This window comes from Podarcis raffonei, chromosome 14 (assembly GCF_027172205.1).
Source record: "Podarcis raffonei isolate rPodRaf1 chromosome 14, rPodRaf1.pri, whole genome shotgun sequence".
Lineage (NCBI taxonomy): Eukaryota > Metazoa > Chordata > Lepidosauria > Squamata > Lacertidae > Podarcis > Podarcis raffonei.
In genome coordinates this window covers 9,563,636-9,586,641 of record NC_070615.1, presented here as the reverse complement: position 1 = coordinate 9,586,641, position 23,006 = coordinate 9,563,636, and the positions used below count along the sequence as shown (strand labels likewise).

Genomic DNA, 23,006 nt, shown 5'->3' with positions numbered 1-23,006 from the left:
TGAGAGCAAATAATTTCACTGGAACACAGATGGAATCTTCTGGAAGAGGAAAACAGTTGGTGAGTGGCAGTTATCAGCCAGGACGGCAAAGCTGCCTAATGAGATAAGGTGGAAGAGAAACAATAGCTCCTTGAAACACATTGTTTCTGGGAAATAGGTGAGTTGGGAATAAACTGCTTAGTAAAATGGTGGCAACAGGAAGCTATTTTAATATAGAATGCCACTCTCAATCTGTCGGTAATTTTGAAAGGGAGATCCAGAGCAGGTAAGTGGTATTGGTGTGAAAAGATAGAAGGCTGGTACCGACAAAAGCTATTTTCCACAAACAACACAGAATTCCTGGCGATACTGTGTATGTATTGAGTAAACCATACGCCTTGTGTGAAGAGACTATATTCATCCCAGCAGCAGTAACCTTATTGCTGGCACCTGTCCTGTCTTGAGAGGTAATGGAGTGTGCCTCCAGGGTGAAATCGAACCGCAAGCCTGGGCAATGTGGATGGATGTCCTGGGCTGCCCAGACGACGACCTCCTTCTGGGCCCTAGAGCCCAGCCTGGTCTTGCCACAGTGCCCCTGACCCACTCACCGAATAGCCGCCCGCTCAACGTTGGAGGGATGCACCCACCAAAGGCCGCATTGACTTGCCAGCTGGACTTCCCCCTGCGTGGGCAGGCAGGCAGGTGGCGCATTGCAGCCCCACGAACCCTCTGTGCCCCACACTTGCCTGGCAGCATTAGCGGTGACCGTTACCAGGCTCAAGGTGAACACTACACTGGTTGCCCATATGCTTCCGAGCCCCATTAAAAGTGCTGTTTTTGACCTTGAAAGCTCTTTACGGCTCAGGACCCCAGTATCTTCTAGAACATCTCTCCTGATACAAACCTACCTGGACCCTTCGACCAGGCATAGGCAAACTCGGTCCTCCAGATGTTTTGGGACTACAATTCCCATCATCCATAGTTAACAAGACCAGTGGTCAGGGATGATGGGAACTGTAGTCTCAAAACATCTGGAGGGCCGAGTTTGCTTATGCCTGCTTTAGACCTTCCTCTGAGGTTCTTCTCCAGGGACCCCCTCTGAGGGAGGCTTGGATAGTGGTGACAAGGAAGAGGGTCTTTTCAGTTGTGACTCTGACTCCCTATTGGTGCTATGTGCCTGGTACCTTTGTTGACATCTTTTCAGCATCATTTAAAGACTTATATTTTCCCCCCAGGCTTTTGATTGACTAAGACAATACTGTTCGTTATTACTATGCCCAAAAGCTTCCTGTGGCTGCTATAGGAGTTGTCTAGTTCCTTTTGCTTTAAGTCACTTGGAGTTAATTGGGTAACACATGGCAAACTAAATAATAATAATAATAATAATAATAATAATAATAATAATTATTTATTATTTATACCCCGCCCATCTGGCTGAGTTTCCCCAGCCACTCTGGGCGGCTTCCAATCAAGTGTTAAAAACAATACAGCATTAAATATTAAAAACTTCCCTAAACAGGTCTGCCTTCAGATGTCTTTTAAAGAGAAGATAGCTGCTTATTTCCCTCACATCTGAAGGGAGGGCGTTCCACAGGGCAGGCGCCACTACCGAGAAGGCCCTCTGTCTGGTTCCCTGTAACCTCACTTCTCGCAAGGAGGGAACCGCCAGAAAGCCCTCGGTGCTGGATCTCAGTGTCCGGGCTGAACGATGGGGGTGGAGACGCTTCTTCAGGTATACAGGACCGAGGCTGTTTTGAGCTTTAAAGGTCAGCACCAACACTTTGAATTGTTCTCAGAAACGTACAAATAGCAATGATATTGCCCTGGGAGGGAAGACTCTACTGACAGGTCTCACATCGAGTAGAGTTTTGCCACAGTGCCGGATGTCCTCACATAACTGCTGCCTAGCCTTGATTATTATGCTTTATGATAAGCTCATTTAACTCCTTTTTCATCTGACAGGATGGCCCTATCTTGACTGCTGCCTTAGGGCATGTCTTTCTGCTATAATGTCCAAACCCGCAAGCAAAAACCCTTCAACTACCTCATTTACTACAACTGAAAAAGAAGCCCAACCTGCCGGCGCCAGTTCTTCTGAGACCTCTTGGGAGATACATGCAGATGATTTCACCAAGGAGTTATCCTGTGCTATATGTCTTGAGCTGTTTAAGGAGCCTGTCATTCTGCCCTGTGGCCATAACTTCTGCAAAAATTGTCTAGAGTCAGTATGGGGGAAAAAGGGAGTCTTCTGTCCACAATGCCACGCGAGCGTTCCAGAGCGAAAGTTCATAGCAAACAAAACACTGGAGAAAATGGCGGAAAGGATTAAGACCTTTCATGTGGGGTGCCAGCAACAGAAGTGCATAGAACACAGCGAGCCATACACCCTCTACTGGAAGCCGCAAGAAAAGCTAGCCTGCTTCAGTTGCCGAGAAACTCAACAGCCCAAAGAACAAAGCACCCAGTTTCTCCTTATCCCAGATGCCGTCCAGATTTATACGGTAACCATTTTACCAAGGCCGGATCAAAACATGGGAAATGATCCAGCCAAACTCAAGTAGCAGTATTCAATGCTAGTCCTACTCAGAGCAGGCCCACTGGAGTTAATGGACACTACTAACTTGGATTTCTCAATTTCAGTGGGTCAACTCGGAGTAGGGCTCTGGGCTGTTTTGCACTTACCTTTTTGCCCCAGGCACTGTTCTGTGCTTTAAAGCTCTGTGTCAAGTGTTTTATTTTCGCCCCAGATTTCCCTGCGAAAACCTGCGCTTTGGTGCTCAGTTGGAGCAAATGGCAATTTAGGCTTTCTGCAGGTTGCCATTTGCTCTGATTCAGCTTTAATGAGCGGGTTTTTGAGGGGAAATCTCAGGAACAAAAGAAGAAGAAGAAGAGGTGCTCAACACTGAGTTTTAAAGTGGATGCGCCCCTACCTGGAAAGAGTGGAGGAAAGGTAAGTGTGGACAAGCCCTTAGCTAAATACAACCCAAGCTTTTTAAAACTATGCTGGTTTCAAAGGGAAACACCTAAGTACCTACTTATCAGGTCCACTGAAATCAAAGGTGTGTATATATGTTTTAAAGCTAGCTGGGCGTTGCTAAGGACTTAAAAGTACCTGCCTGTGACACAAATTTGCATGAATGTATAGTGTTCCTCTGGGAAAATGAAGTTGGGTGGTTGAGGTCTCACCAGCATCTTGCTTTGCAGCATGCTCAGCTGCCCTATAAACATTGTTTAAAAAGTTTTTGTGTTTTTTTAAGGTGGAAGGGTCAGGAAATTGGGGGCCCAGCTCAAAAGATCCAGTTTTTGGGCCACCTGCTCCCTGGACCCACAACCTCCTGGCTGGTTGGATAATGTTTTAACAATGGATGGAGATGATCCTGTACAAACATTTTAAAATGCTTCCATTCAGTAAGCAGGCCTCTAGCTCAAATAGACTTTTCTGCTAACTGGATGCAGCTTAGAGCCTTACAAAACAAACAAACAAACAAACAAACAGCTTTATCACACACAAGTGGCACAGATTAGTTGCTTCGTGGACTGCTTTTCTCATGGTTGCATTTTGTGCAGAAGGAAAATTCCATGTACCCAGGACAGCCTATTGCCACTCATGATGATGTATCAACTGCAACTGTGGCTGCCATGTGCAGAATAGTGCGGAGTATCACAAACACATGTTGGGCAGCACCCATGTCACTCCTGACGATGAGCAAAACAGCATCTGTGTCAGAAAACATTTTAAAAGTACTTTTTTCTTTTTAAAAATATTTTTAAAAGAATTTCTCCTCTTTTTTATATGTGGATGAATCTGTCAAATTTGATTATTCCAGTTGCAAATTTAGTTTGCCATATATCTGCATCAGTTTGCAATGAATATTCATCAGCATTTTAGTGCACATTTCTCCGGATACACACATTTTTTGTCTACTATGTGTATTTTTGCAACCAATTTTCTTTAATACCATGCATTTTTGTATGTTATTATCTAAATTTTGTGTATGCTTTCCCCATATATGCACATGTTTTTACACCATTTTGAGTTGTAGAACTGTATCACAAGACTTGAAGGAGTTGTGGGTTCGAGTTCCCACGTTGGGGGAAAATATTCCTGCGTTAGGGGGTTGGACTAGATGGCCCTTGTGGTCCCTTCCTATGATTCTTCCCCTCCCTATGGTTCTAGGACTTTCTAGAACTTAAGTTCTAATTTTTCTGTGGGGGTGAATGGATGACATGTGAGTTAAAGTCGCCCTCTAGTGCATGAAGATGGGAAATGCAGGTCTTGCCCAATCCTGTGCATATATTTACAGTACTTGGAAGTTGGCTTACTTAGTATTGCGATTTAAGTGGTTTTAGTTGCAGATGGCATTACTATTACATCAAAGAATCTCAGCCATGAAGCAAAGATACTTCCTGATTGGCACAGCTCAAAAAGAACAGAGATGGTGCCAACATAACAGCTTGCATTCTGCCAGTGATTTTCTAAATTTCTAGCTGTACTAAAAGTAACACTTTTCCAGATTAACTCATCTGCCAAGGAATGCCTGCCTCTCGGTCATGGACTCCTTGCATGTTGCAGAGAGTTATAGGAAGCACATATTTACAGTATATGCCCATCCAGTGCTTTTTTCGGGGGGGGGGGCAGGGGTACACATACCTCTAAACCAGGGGTCTGCAACCTTTAAGACAAAAAGAGCCACTTGGACCCGTTTCCGAAGAAAAAAAAACTGGGAGCCACAAAACTCGTCATTATAAAAATAACTTTTTTGTCACTTTTTTATTATTTCTTTGTTTGACCCATCAGAATTACTCCTCCTCATAGAAATAAAAGTTAAATTAACAAGTTACCTTTTTTTTGTGTGTGTGTTCTTCACTCCCTTTCAAAACAGTGACCAGCGTACATGCCCCTTACAATGTAGCGGGCGGGCGGGCAGGCGGGAAGGTGACGTCGGGACAGTGCGTGACTAACGCACGCACCGCCCCCATGCGACATCACAGCCAGTACAGCGCCCGCCACAGTGGGGAGTGTCGGGGCGCACAATGTGCCTCCTCCCCTCGCTAGTATCCGCCCCGGAGCCGCGGCAAAGGTGTAAAAGAGCCACATGCGGCTCCGGAGCTGCGGGTTGCAGACCCCTGCTCTAAACATTTTGTGAATCTAAGTTTGGCCTCATTGAGGGGCAGGGGTACCTTTACCTTTTTATTTCAATATGAGTAGGAAAAAGAGAGTACCCCTAAACATTTTTTAAAGAAAAAAAGCACTGTGCTTATCTATATAGTAATATGCTTGTGAAAGATGTGAAATGCAGTGACCACCATGGAAAAGTTTCATGCAACTCTGGTAATGCGGCTGGCAAACTTAAATGGGACTGATCACCTTCCTTGGATATAGAATGACTGAATTATTTTTTATAATTATAGAATTATTCTGTGGATTATAGAATTATTCCTATCCCCCTCCAGGAAAAACTGCTCATGATGAGAATGCAGCTGAGGTCCATCATGATGAAACTCGAGATGTTGAAAAATGCTCAGGAGGAGAAGATTTCTAGTCATAAAGTGAGTAGCATTAATTTGTGTTTAAGAATAGCAGCAGCAGAATTACTTTGTCTATACACCAGAGTGTTCATGCACACGTGGGTCTCACAGATCCGATTTTTTTCTTGTAGCTTTGATTTGATCATGAAATGTCCCGCTTTACCTTAGGATGTCCCTATTTTCACTGGAGAAATGTTGGAGGGTATGGAGCTGTCTGAAGGCAATACTGTATAGGAAAGGATTTTTTTATAAAATGGTTAATGTTTTGTTTTATTATATGTTGAAAGCCACCTAGAGTGGCTGGGGCAACCCAGTAAGATGTATGATGTATAAATAGTAAAATGATCATTATGGAATGGGACGTACCTATTTTCATCGGAGAAATGTTGGAGGCTATGCAATTTTTAAAATGTACATGTGAGCCTAGCCACGCCAGTAGTAGGCCATTAAGGAGTGCCTCACCATTGGACATAGTGGTTTGTGGAAATGGATGGGACCAAGAAAAATGTCATACATGTAAAAAATGCCCCACTCGGCCATCCATCCGCAAAGTGAACTGCAGTACACCCACAACTGGGTAACACGAGATTTTATATTAGATTCCACCCCACCGCTTCACTGCTTAATCCATAGTTCAGGAAAATTCAAATTATAATTAGGGAAAGTATAGGCTGCCCCTTGGATGAGGATAACATTGTGTGAAAAACAGGCACACATGGAATGCACTGAATCCACTTTAAACTGGATAATAATAATAATAATAATAATAATAATAATAATTTATTATTTATACCCTGCCCATCTGGCTGGACTTCCCCAGCCACTCTGGGCAGCTTCCAAAAAAATATTAAAATACTGTAATACATCAAACATTAAAAGCTTCCCTAAACAGTGCTGCCTTCAGATGTCTTCTAAAAGTCTGGTAGTTGTTGTTCTCTTTGACATCTGGTGGGAGGGCGTTCCACAGGGAGGGTGCCACTACCGAGAAGGCCCTCTGCCTGGTTCCCTGTAACTTGGATTCTCGCAGTGAGGGAACTGCCAGAAGGCCCTCGGTGCTGGACCTCGGTGTCCGGGTAGAATGATGGGGGTGGAGACGCTCCTTCAGGTATACTGGACCGAGGCCGTTTAGGGCTTTAAAGGTCAGCACCAACACTTTGAATTGTGCTCAGAAATGTACTGGGAGCCAATGTAGGTCTTTCAAGACCGGTGTTATATGGTCTCGGCGGCTGCTCCCAGTCACTAGTGTTTTCCATACCTACATTAAATCAATTGAATGAAGGAAGCTAACTAACTAACTAACTAACTAACTAACTAACTAACTAACTAGAATACTGTGCACATACCTCAGTTTACTCTGAACCCAATGTGCTCCCACCACTGGTTTGTGAAACCATGTACACATGCTGTTAGTCACAATCCACATCTGTTCTGTAGTTTCTTGAGAAGTTTTGTGTTTTGATGCATTTCCCCCCAAAGTAGCTTCAATCTTATTTGAACAATATCAAGAAGCCTGCAACTTCTCTCCATCCAATGGTGTCAACAGACACCAGGCTACTTAGAAACACATCCAGCCATACTGAGGCACTTAACAATATGTAATGAAATTATCACCATCATCATTATTATAATTATCAATGATGTGCAAATGCAATTTGAAACCCAGTGGAGGGGAAAGGCCCCAACTATGTTTTAATCTAGCCCAAGCTAACTTAGCCCAAGCTAACTGAGCTCTGTTCAGTTCTGGTACTGAAAACAAATTCTAATATCAGGATGTACTCAGAGATACCTTGTTCTTTAATTGCACAAGGTCTGGTTGACAGATCATGTGATTTTAGTAATAAATAAATAAAATAAATTTGACACGCCTGAAGTCTGCAAACCCCTGATATAAAAGTAAGCTTGTCTGGAGTTGTAACTTGATGCACTTCGAATTTGCTCTTGATTGCCTATTATTAAAGAGGAAAAGAAAATCTAGAGATTCCCCCAACAATAATGTTGCTATTTTAATAATTGTGTGCTTCCAGATGGGGTCTTAATACTGCGAAAGGGTCACTGAAATATCACAAAGCAGTAATAGACAACAGTTTTCAAAAAAAGAGAAGATCTTACTTATTTATAAAAATACTTATATCAGCTACTAGAGTACCCTTTGCTTTGTCTGATAAATTATTTTTTTCCAGGAGAACAGATTGCAATTTCAGTACCACATTTCCTTGGAATTTCTAAAACTGCACCAGTTTCTTCATGGCAAGGAGAAAATGTACATCAATCAGTTAAAAGAAGAGGGTGAAATTCTCCTCCAAGAAATGGAGGCAAATCTAAACAAACTCCAAGACCAAACACAGAGCGCTAAGGATACCCTGGTCTGCATCCAGGCCCGTCTGTACCAGCAGAATTCTGCTGGCTTCCTGAAAGTAAGGAATTTGGACTTAACTGTACAGCATTGTTTGGGATATTGTCCGTGGGTTATTTCAGAGATTTCTAGTCCAGTCACTGCATGGTTAGTATAAGGAAACAGCCCATAGTAATAAGGAATATGTTAATGAAAAAAGGGAGTTTTCCAGCTGCAGGAAATGATGCCATTACTGCTGCTCCGAAAAAAGCCCCCGCGTTGCATTACCCTGTGTTTCCCCTTGACTGCATCACTTGAGCTCTGAAGGTCCTGACCAGGGAGATGCAAAATGTCCAGCAATTTGTGGCACAGGAAGAAGCCCTAAATTTCTATGAGCTAAAGCACACATTTTATTTGGGCTCTCTTACATGGAGGTGAGGCAGGAAGCCAGTCAGCCAAACTAATAATGAGGTGAGCAGTGGCCTTCAGTGTGTGTGTGTGTGTGTGTGTGTGTGTGTGCTGTGTGCCAATTCACTACCCCACAATGCCTGCTGCCAAAAGGCTTTGATACTTAGGACTTAACACCTATGCTAAGCCTGCAGTTGATATAGCAAAGATTTAGGAGAAAATTCACACTAGTTGGCTGGTAGGATTTAGGATGCGGCAGTTAATCTACTGCTTTCCTTCCTCCCTGTCCCCACATAGAGTTATTTTGCCCCTTTATTAATGGAAGCTGAAAACAGAAGAAGGGAATGTGGGATACAGCAACAACAGTATGTTTTTATAGCCTCGCAAAGAGATTTGGTGAAAGCAGCTTTTTAGATCACCTTGAACATCTGTGAGAAAAGAAACACCTTCTGGAAGAGGAGACAGGCAGGCTGTGAGGGGCATCGATTGGTTTCTGGCGCAATGAACCACCTGTCCTGTTTGGGTTTGCTAGGTTCCACATATGCTGAAAGTGTGTCCCAAAGACCATTAGTAAATAACTGTTTTTTCCCCTCTCTCTCCTTTCCTCTCACAGGGAATAAAAGCTTTCATGGAAAAGTAAGTGTGAGTCTGTGAGCAAGTGTTATCAAAACAGTAAGGCAGGCTTTCTTTAATCAGTCAGGGGACAAGCCTTATTCAGGTGTGGGTACCAAATGTGAGTGTGATAGGGTGGGTAGCAGGAATGAGTATACTAGCCATGACCTTGAAAGTTGGCATGTGTGCCAGTGGCAGGATGTTCTCCAGGGGACCAGGCTATGCATTCTTGATACCTTGGTTCTTGGTATCTTCTATGGATGCTAAATAAGTTTCGCCATATGTAATTAAGGGCGATATTTCATATTACAGAAGAGTAGGGCCTGGTTCAGACATAACACCATACAGATAACTCATAACTTATGCCTATTTAACTTGTGAACATTGAGGCTTGGGTTCCAGGCACACACACACATAGTGGGTGGAAACTGGGTGATGTTTGGGCGGCGGCGGGGGGGAACCTTTGGCAATTTCCCCCACCATTGCACCTAATGTCTTTTGACTATACTCAATTTTTGCATTGTGTGCTATCTCCGGAACGTAAGCCTCACATAAGTTGAGAGTTGCCTGTAGCATAATTTAATATTACAGGAATGAGGTAGCACGAGCCTTGGGCTCGTGTGCTCTTCTCTTCTGCTGGCATATGTCAGAGTGTAGGGATGGAAGAGAAATTTGATTTTGTTTGCATTTTGAGGAGAAACTACCTCAGTATTTCACATTTTATGAAACAGTTTCTGAACTGAAACACAGCTAGCCGTCAAAATTTGCACTACTCTGAATTTTTCAGTGGAGTTCTGCATCCAAATTAAACGTGCATTTTAGTTAAAATAACATGCAAAATAGCATTATATTAGGGGCCATTAATTGCAAAAATATGTACATTTGTCAAAACTGCATACAAATGTGTGCTTAGTAGGAGAAATGCACCCAAAAATGCTGGCAAATTTTAAAGAACTTTTTTAGGGAGCAGGGGGATGGACAGAATATTAAATTGCTATAGAAATGTGGAGAACTGAATTTAATATTCGGAATATGAGAAACATAGGGAACTTATATTTTAATTGGTCACAAATGTAAGGTAAAGGTACCCCTGCCCGTACGGGCCAGTCGTGTCCGACTCTAGGGTTGTGCACCCATCTCACTTAAGAGGCTGGGGGCCAGCGCTGTCCGAAGACACTTCCGGGTCACGTGGCCAGCGTGACAAGCTGCATCTGGCGAGCCAGCGCTGCACACGGAAACGCCGTTTACCTTCCCGCTAGTAAGCGGTCCCTATTTATCTACTTGCACTCGGGGGTGCTTTCGAACTGCTAGGTTGGCAGGCGCTGGGACCGAGCAACAGGAGTGCATCCCGCCGCAGGGATTCGAACCGCCGACCTGACGATCGGCAAGTCCTAGGTGCTGAGGTTTTACCCACAGCGCCACCTGCGTCCCGGTCACAAATGTATCTTCAGGCAAATTATGGCTTAATGTGAACATGAAGCATACTAGTACATGCTGCTGAAAATTTATCTTTCCGTTCCTCCCTTGCTCCAACCACTGCTGCACCATTATTGTTTTTGTTATTTTTATTCATTTATAGGGTCCTATTGTAGCCATTTCTGCAATGCCTCTTACAGTTTTTAATCACTGTCAACAATACTGAATATAGTAATGCATTATCTTATGCAAACATGTTTTAAGTATATTTTGAGCAGTGCACCCCACATTGTCATTGTACTTTTGAATTCTTTGATGGCCTTTCACTAAGCAATGAAGATTTGTTTTGATATGTGAACCACTATAATGGTTGTTTATAGAACCCTTTTTTCAGGCAGTATCACTTCCTGCTAACTGGAATGTGAATTCATGATTTGTGCAGGATGGAACAGAAAACGGAAAATTCATCTCTGGGTGAACTAGTGATCGGAACTCTTAATCCAGGGGACTACAAAGGGCCCATACATTATACCGTATGGAAGGAAATGAAATCCATCCTCAGCCCAGGTAAAGCTGTGTCCTGTACCACTTACTCACCTTTAAATCGAACAAAAGCTGCAGCTCTGTACACACATGGGAGTAAGCCCCACTGAACTAACTTCTGAGTAATTCTAAAGATACTGCAGCAAGGCATTAGAAAATTTGGCACTGCATTGTGGTCAAAGGCAGGAAAGGCACCATAAATTTGTATAGGACCGTGCTGTAAAATGGTTTAAGAGAAAAGACAGGCAGTCACTGAGCTTCACATAAGTGTTCTGATTCCTCTTTCTCACCACAATAAGGGCTTGCAGGATCATTTGTTGTTGTCTCCTGTTAGTCTCCCACAACACAGGAATATAATTTAAGAGAGTGCAAACATCTACCAATCAATTTCTTCAAAACAAAGTTAACATGAACAATAATTTCTAACCTAAAAGAAGATACCTCAAAGAGGTGTTTTCAGTGTTACATCACCAGCATCTGCCTGAACTAGCAAATTCCTTTCTCTAAAAGTGTTGTGGAGTCCAATATACATGGAACATCATTTTTTGCTGAATAAATCTCCGTTTTAAATCTCTGCTTCATCACTACATATAGATGCTGAAGCAACTTTTCAGTGAATAGAGGTGAATGGAATGCTCTATTCATTCATCAACAAGTTTCTGAAAATCCAATTTACAACATTTCCAAAAACATTTCTCAACAACCATTACACAAATATCCAACTATTTCCTTTAGCAATATTGGAGATATCTAGTTACTCAATGCCTACAGTCTATAAATAGACACTAAAAGGTGCTGTAGCTGAAGATACTGCCGTTCAGCATTAGTGAGTTAAGTGGCATTTGGACTGCAAACTTTAAAATGAAAGTGGCAAAATTTAAAATGACATTGTATTACTTTTTTGTTGGGATAGGGAATGCAGGTTTTCATGAATAGCTTGCATATCTTTACATCTAGAAAAAATATTTCTTAATGTTTTTCATGTATTTATATCTCATTTTTCTTCCACTATGGAACTTAAGACAGCCTAAACAGAATTCTTAATGGTTTCCAAACTCAACATTCGCCAAACCCAGACTTGCTTAGCTTCAGCAAAGCTGTTGAACTAAGATATTAGCTGGTGCATTAAAGAGAACATCATATATTGAGGAATCAATTTTTTTGCATAACACATTCTGACAGTAGGGTCTTATTTATTGGGTGTATTTACACTTTTACAATTGTCCTTAAATGTCTCCAATGCTACAATAGTCATGTTTTTCTTGATCCCCCCAGACATTTCCTTCCTGACTCTGGACCCCAAAACCGCACATCCAAACTTGGTTCTCTCCGACAGGATGACCTGCGTGAGACATACTGACACAAAGCTAGTTTTGCCGGACACTCCAGAGAGATTTGACTGCAGCGTTTCTGTCCTGGCGGCTGAAGGGTTCACCACTGGGAGACACTACTGGGAAGTGGAGACATGGAACAAGACCAAATGGACCTTGGGGGTTGTGAGAGAGAGCATTAACCGTAAAGGGAACTACCCACTGTCCCCCAAAGAGGGGCACTGGCTTATAAAGCTAAGGAATAAGAATGAGTTTAAAGCTATAGACATGGAATCAAAACCTCTGGCCCTCTCCAAAATTCCCACTAGAATTGGGGTGTTCTTGGATTATGAGGGTGGCCAGGTATCCTTTTATAATGCAGACAATATGTCTCACATCTACACTTTCATGGACAATTTTGCAGAGAAACTTTACCCATACCTTTGTCCATGTCTGAACGACGCAGGACAAAACAGTGAGCCCCTGAGACTTGTTGCTTTTCACTTATAGAGCCAGGGTGAGAAGGAGCACCTAGTGTAAAATAGATCTCTTTCACCCTGAGCTATTAGATACAGACAACTCATATGATCCAGTGCTAAGATCCCATTGTCAATGAAAGGGGACGGCAGGTGCCCCTGGACTTCTTTTGGGACTTAACTCTGGCCCTATCGTTGGGACCTGCTCTGGTAGCTATCCTGGCCCTTCTTGTGGTCCAGCTTCAATTCTGCTACACAGCCCTGCCATGTCTGAAAAGTTAGCAGGATCCCACGTAGGTCCCTAAAAGTGGCATCGCAGTTGAGGCCTACGGCATTCTTACACTAACCACTCCTAATTGTAAACTTGTAAGGAGAGATTAATTATATATTTTTCCCCTGAAAGGCAAAAAATTAAAATTATTAATTTTTTAAAAAAACCTCTCAAGTTCACAATGTAGCACAAGTTTAGCACATGTATAAAATTGTCCACATGTATATTTATTAGAAAAATATTCAGCTTAGAAATGGCAGGGAGCAGAAGCAAAGGTTAATAAGTAATAACTCTGGGATAAAATTGTTCCCCAACAAAAATTGTTTTGGTGTGTCCTTTTGTATTTGTTTGATGAAATCCAATAAAAAGAATACTCATATCAATTTCACAGTGTGCTGCTGGGCTCTTGAATAAAGTTCAAATAATAGTCTTAATAAAGGGTAAATGTTTATGTCTGTAGACCATTATTATCTGGCTTACACAGGTTTTGCACTCATTACACTACCCTACTGCAGGGCTAGCTGGGGTTGAAGGGTGCTATTTTTAAGGAGAAAGTCACACAAAAATGCTGATCAATTTCTATAAGGATTTTTTTTTAATAAAAAAAGCCAAAACATTTTTTGCAATTTCCTGCGAAAATGTGGAAAACTGAATGTAAGATTGGAAAAATGAGAAACTGGGAAAACTGGCAGATTCATCCATCCCTTATTGTGATAGATGTACATAACTGTCGGTGGAAAATCAAGTCCCTAATTTCACCATGACCCCATGTTGTAAGATGTTTTCAAGTAGGCTTTCCGTTTTATTGCCCTTTATGCTACCAAGACGGGCACTGGCAGCCAAAATATATCAGAAATCCTCTTTCACACTATTGCAACCCGCCATAGCTGGGCAGTCCCAGCAAGGCCCACCAACAGGGTAGGGGCCTAGCAATGGAGACTTTGCGCACAAGCCTTCAAAACCTAGATTTGGCCTTGTTCACGATTAATTGGTAGATTTGAATTCTGACAGGAATGCTGGAAAGTCAGTAGCATCGAAATAGCTTATACTGTATTGGGGTGGGGGGAGAGACTGCCTGGGACACCCTCTGTGTGCAAAACGCCAAGAACTCCTGTGAGGAAAAATGCAATATTTTTTGTGGGTTTTCTCTCGTTTGTGTTCATTACACTGTGGAAAACGAGTGCACGTATTGGTCAAATGTAGTTGTGGAAAGAGGGTGGAGACATATTCCTCCCTCCTTCGCTCTGCAGGATTTTGGTTTCACTGTATCAAAAAAAAAAAAAAAAGGCGGGAAAGTGGAGGCCTGTCAGGACCACCCTTTACCACACAACAGGATGTTCAGGGGCTGCAGCGCTTGGTTTTCTCAAAGCGTCAGCCATGAGCTCCGTGGCCTTTGGGGTGAGGGGAAATCATGACACTCTGAGGAAGGAAAGCGGAAGATCTTATATCCCTCAGCCTGAGGAGAAGGTTGAGGGTGAAAGTCAAACTCTCTGTTTTCATTGAGGGCAGGGAATTGGAATGGGTGCCAAATTGAATAATATTATTTTTTTTTGCGGGGTGGGGGTGGGGGGGCAAGTAAGCCCTGACTTGCAAAATTGATCCCATGTCACGGAGCACTCACATCATTTGAAATGACAATGCCCATCAACTTTTTTGGGGGTAGGGGGCAGCCCCCTCAAATATTTTATTTTGGTTTTTTTAAAAAAATAATATTTTATTAAGTTTAACAATAAAAAAGTAGAACAATAAAAACACAAAGAAAATATAAAACACAACAATACAAACTTTCACGATACATAAAATACAAACATTTAACAAGAAAACAAAAAAAGACAATCAACACTCAAAAAGTAGAATAAGAAAAACACATCACTCTTTTCCAATTATTCATCTTCAATTAACTTATTTTCCTGACTTCCTCACGCCTCCCTTTTTTATATCCCTTTTTAACAATTAGTTCAGCAAATTCGTATCCTACTACTTTATCCTTATTTATTTTACCTCCCAAATTTCAAATTTTTATCTCTTATTACTAGAACCCCTTCATTTTAATTCAATGTCATCAGCATTCATACATTCAAATATTTTATTTTGGCTCCTATGGGAGATGGGGTCGAGAGGGGTTGGTGGGAGCAACTAGCTTTGAAGGGATGTAGAGCTCTGGCACAGCAAACATCTGTCATCTATCTATCTATCTATCTATCTATCTATCTATCTATTGGTATAGAAAAAATAGGGGTGGTTTGCTTTTGCTGCCCAACTCCCCAAGAGACTGAGTCCCCTAAGTCTATGATCGGTCAGAGATGAATGGATGGAGACAGGAGGCCGAAAAAGCAAGGCAGATCTTTATTTTTTTCTGTTGCAACTGAGTTCCCTCCCCTCCTAGCAAGGAGGCAAGAGAGACTATACACCAGTATAAAGAATAATGTCTGCCCCGCAACCCTCAATATAAACTATGAACCTTTTGAGTTATCTCTTCATCTTGCACTCTGTCAAGAAACACCCTGTAAAGAAATTCCTGTAAAGATAACATAAAGGAGAAAGTATTAAGAATGCCATTATGTTTCGTTATTAAGCTGCCTTAAGCCTGTTATGCTAATAACTCACCCCTTGATTCTGATTGGCTTCATTTTTAATTTGCATCTTCAAAAAAGTTTAATAAAGAATTAGTAAACAACAACAGTTCAATGCAAGGGATGCATGTTTGCAAATTTCAAAACCCATATTTCAAAGAGTAAGTATATTTTGAAGAAGAAAAATTCTTCCCTTGTGGCATTTTTCTGCAGTTGCTGAAGGAGGAGTGATCACAAACCAGGATGCTGCTGATTATCTGTTCAGCAGTGATGCTTCACACCCTGACACAAAAAGGTATATTTTGTAGCTGGCTTTATAGCTCAGTTTTTATCAATACCATACATGGTCTGAAGTCTGGGCATTGTACACTGGAAGCTTCTGCTTCTACTGCTTAATTTCTGGAAGGAGAAGTGTTGGGATGTAAATCAGCTTTAAAATATCCTTCTGTATTGGAAATGCAAGAGGTATCTCACAGATATTTAATAGCTTGGGGGTGGAGGATATGCATATATTGTGGATTATATTGCCTATATACCTGAGAATGGAGATGATGTAAGGCTGTGGTTCCCAAACTCTCTCCCCCCCCACTAGCACATGAAAATTGCTGAGGCTTTTAGTGGACCACTTAATGATTTTTCTGGATTGCTGTAGCAATTGTCATGTGCTGCCTGTGCTAGATGCTATATCGTTTTATTGTATTTTATAGTATTGCAATTTGAATTCCATTACCTTCAAATTGGAATACTGTTAAATACAATGTGGGAAATAAACAAAACAAATGCAATTAAAACTCAAAATGGATATTTAATGTGCTGGATGTGCCGTCTCCAACCACAAATCCACATACGGGCTGCAGAACACCTGAATGAAACTCATGGACCACAGTTTGGGAACTCCTGATCTAAGGCATTTTGCTGCCAAGGCAAAATATCCTAGCAGCACTCCCTTGTGGTGGTAAAAAATATAGCAACAAACAAACTACAGTAATTCCATTTAAGGATGCCTCCAAATCCTCTCTACCTTGGCTGATTTTTGGAGGAATTCGTCCTGCTTGAGAGTTAACTGAAAGCTGTAATTAAAACAATTGTTTGGATGTTTCATATTCATTTCTGTAACCCCCTTCCTCTTCCTCTAGAATACACCAGAGCTTAGATTATCTAGAAGACAGAGTCACTGTTTTTCATTCTTCTTATCTTATGGCATGTGTCAACTCTGAGACAAAAAACTCAACAGCATTAGGGCACTTCCTCCTTCTACCTGCCTGCTTGCAGCAAGGTGTGTGGGCACAAGTATTCCCCCCCCCCATTTCAATATTACACATTTAAGACAGGGATGGAAACCTTGGGCATGGGGGGGGGCGGTTTGAAAAGAAGTCCTCAGTTTTCTCTGTCCAACCCTTGGCACTCTCGCCAGGCCACACATTCCTCACCAACCCAGCTGAGCAGCTGCCTCAAGTGCTTTTGCTTGACTAAAATGGGTCCTTGAAGTACTTCAGCAGCAAACATTGTTGGTGAGTGATGACCATTACACTGCATCATCTGATAAAGCTGCACGGAAAGCCTGATTCTCTTTCTTTTTTCAATCCCTACAGAAATTAGGCGGGAAAATGGCAGCTTTATATGGGAGCAGATTTCAAACCCTCTGAAGTTGCAGGTAAGAAGAATATCGAATGTACATTATTTTGATTTTAATTTAGTTATCTGTTTTGGTCTGTAACTTTTTTATTTTAGATTTTCACATAAAGCATTTGTATGTACAGTATGGAATAGTACTCCAAAATGAAATAACTGAAATTTGCTGAAAACATGAACTTGGTATGTAGTTTTCTTCCCTTTAGAGCTGCCTGTTTTTCCCTCTGTGCTTCTCTGCCTGTCTCTATCTGCCCCTCCCTTTGCCTGTCTCCAGTGATGGCTGATGACCAAGGTGCCAACTTGAATAAAATATTGTGGGGGCCTGGGTAAGCCCCACCCTGAATAAACAATCACATGATGAAGTGCACACACACCATTTGAATGGGAATGCCCATGAGCCTTGTGGGGGCCCAGCCCCCTCAAATATTTTAGAGCCAGTGTGGTATAGTGGTTAAGAGCGGTAGTCTCGTAATCTGGGGAACCAGGTTCGCGTCTCCGCTCCTCCACCTGCAGCTGCTGGGTGACCTTGGGCCAGTCCCACTTCTCTGAAGTCTCTCAGCCCCACTCACCTCACAGAGTGTTTGTTGTGGGGGAGGAAGGGAAAGGAGAATGTTCGCAGCTTTGAGACTTCTTAAAGGGAGTGAAAGGCGGGATATCAAATCCAAACTCCTCCTCCTCCTCTTCCTCCTCCTCCTCCTCTTCTTCTTCTTCTTCTTTTATTGTGGAGGCTGATGACCCTTGGAGCTGGTAGGACAAAAGGCAGGGAGGCCAGAGGTGTAGCCAGAACCAATGACAGATGGACAATAACTGCTAGTTTTGACCCCATCCTCCTCCCTGCTGACTTCTGTAAGGGCAGCCCTGACATTAAGTCGGAAGGCAGGCAGATGGGGCCTGGCTGAGGTTGGTGGGGCAGTGCCCCATTCTCTCTAATTGACCAGCCTCCACAGCTTATCTCTCTGCATGCTTACCCCTCCTTCTGCTTTACTGCCATCCTCTCTCTCCTTCTGCCCATTTCTTTCTCTGTTCCCACCCATCCACCTCCATGCTGATTGCCTAACAAGGATGTGAGTCCTGTCCGTAGGAGGAAAAACTCAGTACCAATGACTCTCCACACAGGAGTGAAAGACTGAGCTTGACTCCGGTGTTATGTAGCTCAGCACTGAATAATGCATGGATTGGTGGCAATAATTAATAATACCATGAATATTTTTGGAGCCAATTCCCATCTCTTTTATAAAACTGCATTCCTAAATTGAGTCCTGTGCCCAGTTTCAGCTATGGCCATTTTTTTATATCCACAGCCCAGTCAACCTGTTGACGTAAAGTGCCACAGGGTAGAAGAAGAGATAAAGGACAAGAGAAGGTTGGAGAAAAGGTATATTTTGTATCATATGATATTGTTGGATGTCCGTAGTTTTATGCAGTAGCTAAAATACACTGGTGGTGGCACGTGTTCAGTGATAGTGTGGATTAGCTAAAGTCAGTTCTCACAGCTACTTCTCAATTCTTAATTTTTTATTGTAAGATATCATTACCACTCCACCAACAGTAATTTTATCAACAATGCCCAGAGTTATATCCAGAGTTAATCATCACTGGAATTAATCAACATGATTAACTTAAGTCTATTAATTTCAGTGGGTCTACTCTAAGTTGAGCTTGGATACCCGATATGAAAGCATTAATTAGCTCCCCTCACAGAAGGGAAGTAATTTGAACCAAAGAATGTTAGTCTGCCCAACTGAGTTCCCACAGCCAGAAAAGATGTCTACATCAGGTTACTTAATGCATCTTGTTCCATTGCCTTGGTCTATTATTTTATTTATTTATTGATTTTATATACTGCCTGGAGGTCTCAGGGCAGTGCATACTAGGAGTCATACAGAGGTCTCTACTAGAAGTCAGTTATATTGGTTTTATTCCACTTTATCATATGGTGCTTCTGGACAGGTTTTGTTTGTGGGAATAGTGCTGCTCATGAATGCAGGTTTTTTGTTTTTTTATTTTCTGTGTCTGCAATATGTTATTGGCATCAAAATGCCAGCTTGTATGCTTCCCCACTTCATCTTGATTTTCCCATTCTGGGGGAAATCCTGTAAGTTAAAAAAATCTCTTTCTGGCAACACATTTAGAATATATCGCTGGTTGTGTACACCGGTGATATATATTGGCATGTGACTGCCCAAAAGACTCATAGAAACTGCAGTTTATGTCAGAGCTACAATTCAAAGCCCTCTTAACAAACCACAGTTCCCAGGATTTGTTGGGGAAATTATGTGCTTTCAGTGTATGTTCCATATGAAGTCACAACCTGTTCACAGTAGTAAGCTCCCATAACTTCTAACCAAAGTAATTCCAGGGAATTGACAGTTCCAAGAATCTTTATAAAGAGAGGATGCCTTTTAACAGTTTGAAGCTGTTTGCTTCATTAATATAAATGTCTGACGAACCATAGCTGGAGGCTGGGTCTAGATAATACAAAGCAGCAGAAGTTAAAAATTATGCTCTTGTAAATCTCCTTCTTCAGGGCAGATTCTTGTCCCTTGAGTAGCAAGCTGATGGAAAACAAAAATAATAATATGGAATTAAAATACTTCTCTGGTGTTATATTGATTGTTGTAAAAAACAAAAGGCTTTTGAAAGTGTAAATAATAGCAAAATTTCTGTCTGAAATTACAGTGAAGACAATCAAATCCCAGGGACAGTAGAAACAGTGAAGATGGCATATATTCCACTACAAGATTATCCAGCAAGCAATATGGTGATAGGTAAGAACACAGCATAGTTTAGGATTTATCACTATTAGGATTTATCACTACAGAATTATGCACATGACCTCAGTTTTAAGTACAGCATAAAGCCAATACAATAAAACACAAAACAAAGATTAAAAGCAGCAAATTTTAATCTGATCTTCATCAATGAATGGCAAACTATAACTTGCTCAGTTAGATAAGTTAAAAATATATTTAAATATATTTAAACCCCTGGTTCAACAACTGTGGTTTTCCTTTTTACTCTGTAAAAAGTACACACCATACATTTAAAGCAAATTGAAGGGACATTCTTTCTCCCAAAGAATTCTGAGAACTGTGCTTAATGGCTTTCGGAGCTACAATTCCCAGCACCCTCCACAAACTACACTACAGGCATGCATCCTTAAATGCATTTGAATAGAACTGGTGGGAGATATGTGACAGCCTGGCTTAGAGAAATGGCAGGAGACCAGAGTCCTTTGTGACAGCTACTTCTTTAGGAACTCATGTCTCAGTTTAGTTAGGTAAAGTTCAGCATCTTGAATTGGGCCCAGGAGCAAAGGCAAAGAATTAATCTTTTCAGAATTGGTGTAATGTGGGTGAATTTTCTACTAACTGAAGCTCCCAAATCTCCTGCAAGGGTGGTCCCACTTAACTCACATTGCAATAATCCAACCATTGCAATAATCCAACCATCACTCTAGCCAGATTACAGTGGTACCTCGGGTTACAGATGCTTCAGGTTACAGGGGCTTCAGGTTACAGATTCTGCTAACCCAGAAATAGTACCTTAGGTTAATAACTTTGCTTCAGGATGAGAATAGAAATCGTGTGGTGGTGGAGCAGCGGCAGTGGAAGTCTCCATTAGCTAAAGTGGTACCTCAGGTTAAGAACAGTTTCAGGTTAAGAACAAACCTCTGGAACGAATTAAGTTCTTAACCCGAGGTACCACTGTATTGCTGTCCAGAAGTGGTCATAGCTGGCAAGCCAGACATTTCTGGTAAAAGGCACTCCATGCCACAGAGACAATCTCCATCTCTAGTGACAAGACTGGATCTCAGTGTACCTTTAAACTGTGAAGTGTGGGTTTAGTTAGTCTGATTCAATTCATTTCATCTGTTTTGCCAACAGTTTCTGAAAGAGCTGAATTGAATTTGTTATTGATTTCAGATATTAAAATTGAATTGGATTTACAATCCAGAAGCAACCCTTTTCATCCAGTTTTAATAGTTTTTAAAAAGCTGCAGTCAAAATAATATTACGTTTATTCATGCAAATACACACAATTTAAATTAACGATCTCTCTCTCTCTCTCTCTTCATATTCCTGTTCTTGGGTTATGACATTAGATCATAGAACTGTAGAGTTGGAAGGGACCCAGCCAGATCATCTAGTCCAACCCCCTGCAATGCAGGAATATGCAGCTGTCCCATATGGGGATCAGGACAAAATGAAATATGACGCTGGAGAGTTATCCCTGAATTTTCTGTCTCTCTTAGAAAATTTCATTATTTTAAGAGCAGGTGTGTGTAGGATTGGATTGTTGGGCTAATGGAGGGCTTTTAAAAACTCTTTCCCTGTTCCTCTGTGCTGTTTAAATCACCTTCTCTCAAGTTGCTAATTGTGTCCCATTAGTTGAAATACAAGGGTTCCTCTTAAAGTCATGTATGCACAGCCACACAAAAAAATTGCTTTGTAATTGAGCTACTTAAGGCCTTCCAATATTTCTTTCTGTGTTTTGCAACATTTCTTTCTGTGTTTTTTAAAACAATATTGAGATTGTGAAATGTGTACCTTTTAACCTTTACTTCACAGGTTATCCTTCTGCTAAAGAGATGAAGAAATTCCTTGGAGAAATACAGGATTTCATTCCTGGCTGCTCTGATTACTTGGCATACTGGATTCCAAATGAAACAAGTATTTTCTCTGATCGGAAATCAAAATTAAAACGGAAGTTATAAGTAACATTTAACAAACACTCCCTGCCTCTGAATATTCTTCCTTGTGATCCTCATTCTTAATTTTGCCAGATGTGCTTTACTCTGAATTTTATCCTGAAAGGATTGCCAAATTTACATTAGAAAATTTTGTCCTGCACGATACTTTAGAATTTGAACAGTTAAATTCTGTAAATAATGTATAATTTCAGAACTACCAAAAATTTTGTTTGATTTCTGTTCTATTACTAGAACTTAATTACCAGTAAGCCAAATAGCAATGGTTTCAGTATTACTACTTCTGCACAGATGTGTGTGTCTACTTTTCAATGAAGCTGCTTTGGTTGCTTGCAAAGGTCATCTATAATACAAGGAGAATCATTCTGAATTGCAGGGCGATAAGTTTTAGCAGCCCAATCTTAGGTCCTGCTTTCAGGCTTCCCACTTGCATCCCTTTGGCCACTTTGAGAACAGACTGGTTGACTAGATGGGCCAGCAGTCTGATCCAGCAGCCCCTTACTTTCTCGTTCCTGGTACAGCTTGTGAGGTAGAAATATGCAGTTGACAACACATCCAAATGTGATAGTAGAACACATACTTTCCATAGAGAGTATGAAAAGTTTGCACCTTGGCACCTTTCACTAGGGCTGGGAAAAGGTCTCTGTCTCAGATCCTGTAGATCCACTGCCACATGTGGTGCTTACAGATTGAAGTTTACTGTGGAATCAGAGCTGCTCATGGATGTAAGTTTGTCACACTGTCTACATCAGGGGTCAGCAAACTTTTTCAGCAGGGGCCGGTCCACTGTCCTTCAGACCTTGTGAGGGGCCGGACTATATTTTGAAGGGGAAAAAATGAACAAATTCCTATGCCCCACAAATAACCCAGAGATGCATTTTAAACAAAAGCACACATTCTACTCATGTAAAACACTAGGCAGCCCGGAGATGCATTTTAAATAAAAGGACACATTCTACTCATGTAAAAACACACTGATTCCTGGACCATCTGCGGGCCGGATTTAGAAGGTGATTGGGCCGGATCCAGCCCCTGGACCTTAGTTTGCCTACTCATGGTCTACATGGTTGTCATTAGCCTGTTTGCTAAATCTACCCCAGGTTAAAAAAACAAAAACAGACTCAATTTCTGTAGTCATAAAAAACATAAGCAGGATAAAGAATGGATATTCAGCTTTAGTTTAGCCTTTCTGGAGATTGCCTGAATGAAGTTCA

The 23,006-nt window shown here is 41.5% G+C and overlaps 1 protein-coding gene across 3 annotated transcripts; it reads left to right on the top strand.

The window, feature by feature from the left end:
- The first annotated feature begins 36 nt into the window (after positions 1–36).
- LOC128401743 (telomere repeats-binding bouquet formation protein 2-like) lies at positions 37–21,815 on the top strand. Of its 3 annotated transcripts, none has more exons than XM_053365147.1 (8): positions 37–157; positions 1,942–2,480; positions 5,434–5,529; positions 7,689–7,922; positions 8,862–8,884; positions 10,719–10,843; positions 12,095–12,963; positions 15,663–15,736. In XM_053365147.1, exons 2-7 carry the CDS (start codon positions 1,989–1,991, stop codon positions 12,637–12,639), a joined length of 1,515 nt encoding a protein of 504 aa, XP_053221122.1. In that variant the 5' UTR covers positions 37–157; positions 1,942–1,988; the 3' UTR covers positions 12,640–12,963; positions 15,663–15,736. The 3 variants fall into 3 exon arrangements, with proteins under 3 accessions (XP_053221122.1, XP_053221121.1, XP_053221124.1); XM_053365146.1 differs by having other exon boundaries at positions 12,095–13,530; XM_053365149.1 differs by lacking the exons at positions 37–157; positions 1,942–2,480; positions 5,434–5,529; ... (2 more) ...; positions 10,719–10,843; positions 12,095–12,963 and adding exons at positions 14,152–14,274; positions 16,586–16,725; positions 17,042–17,103; ... (1 more) ...; positions 19,761–19,849; positions 21,653–21,815 and having other exon boundaries at positions 15,663–15,744.
- Positions 21,816–23,006: the final 1,191 nt, after the last annotated feature.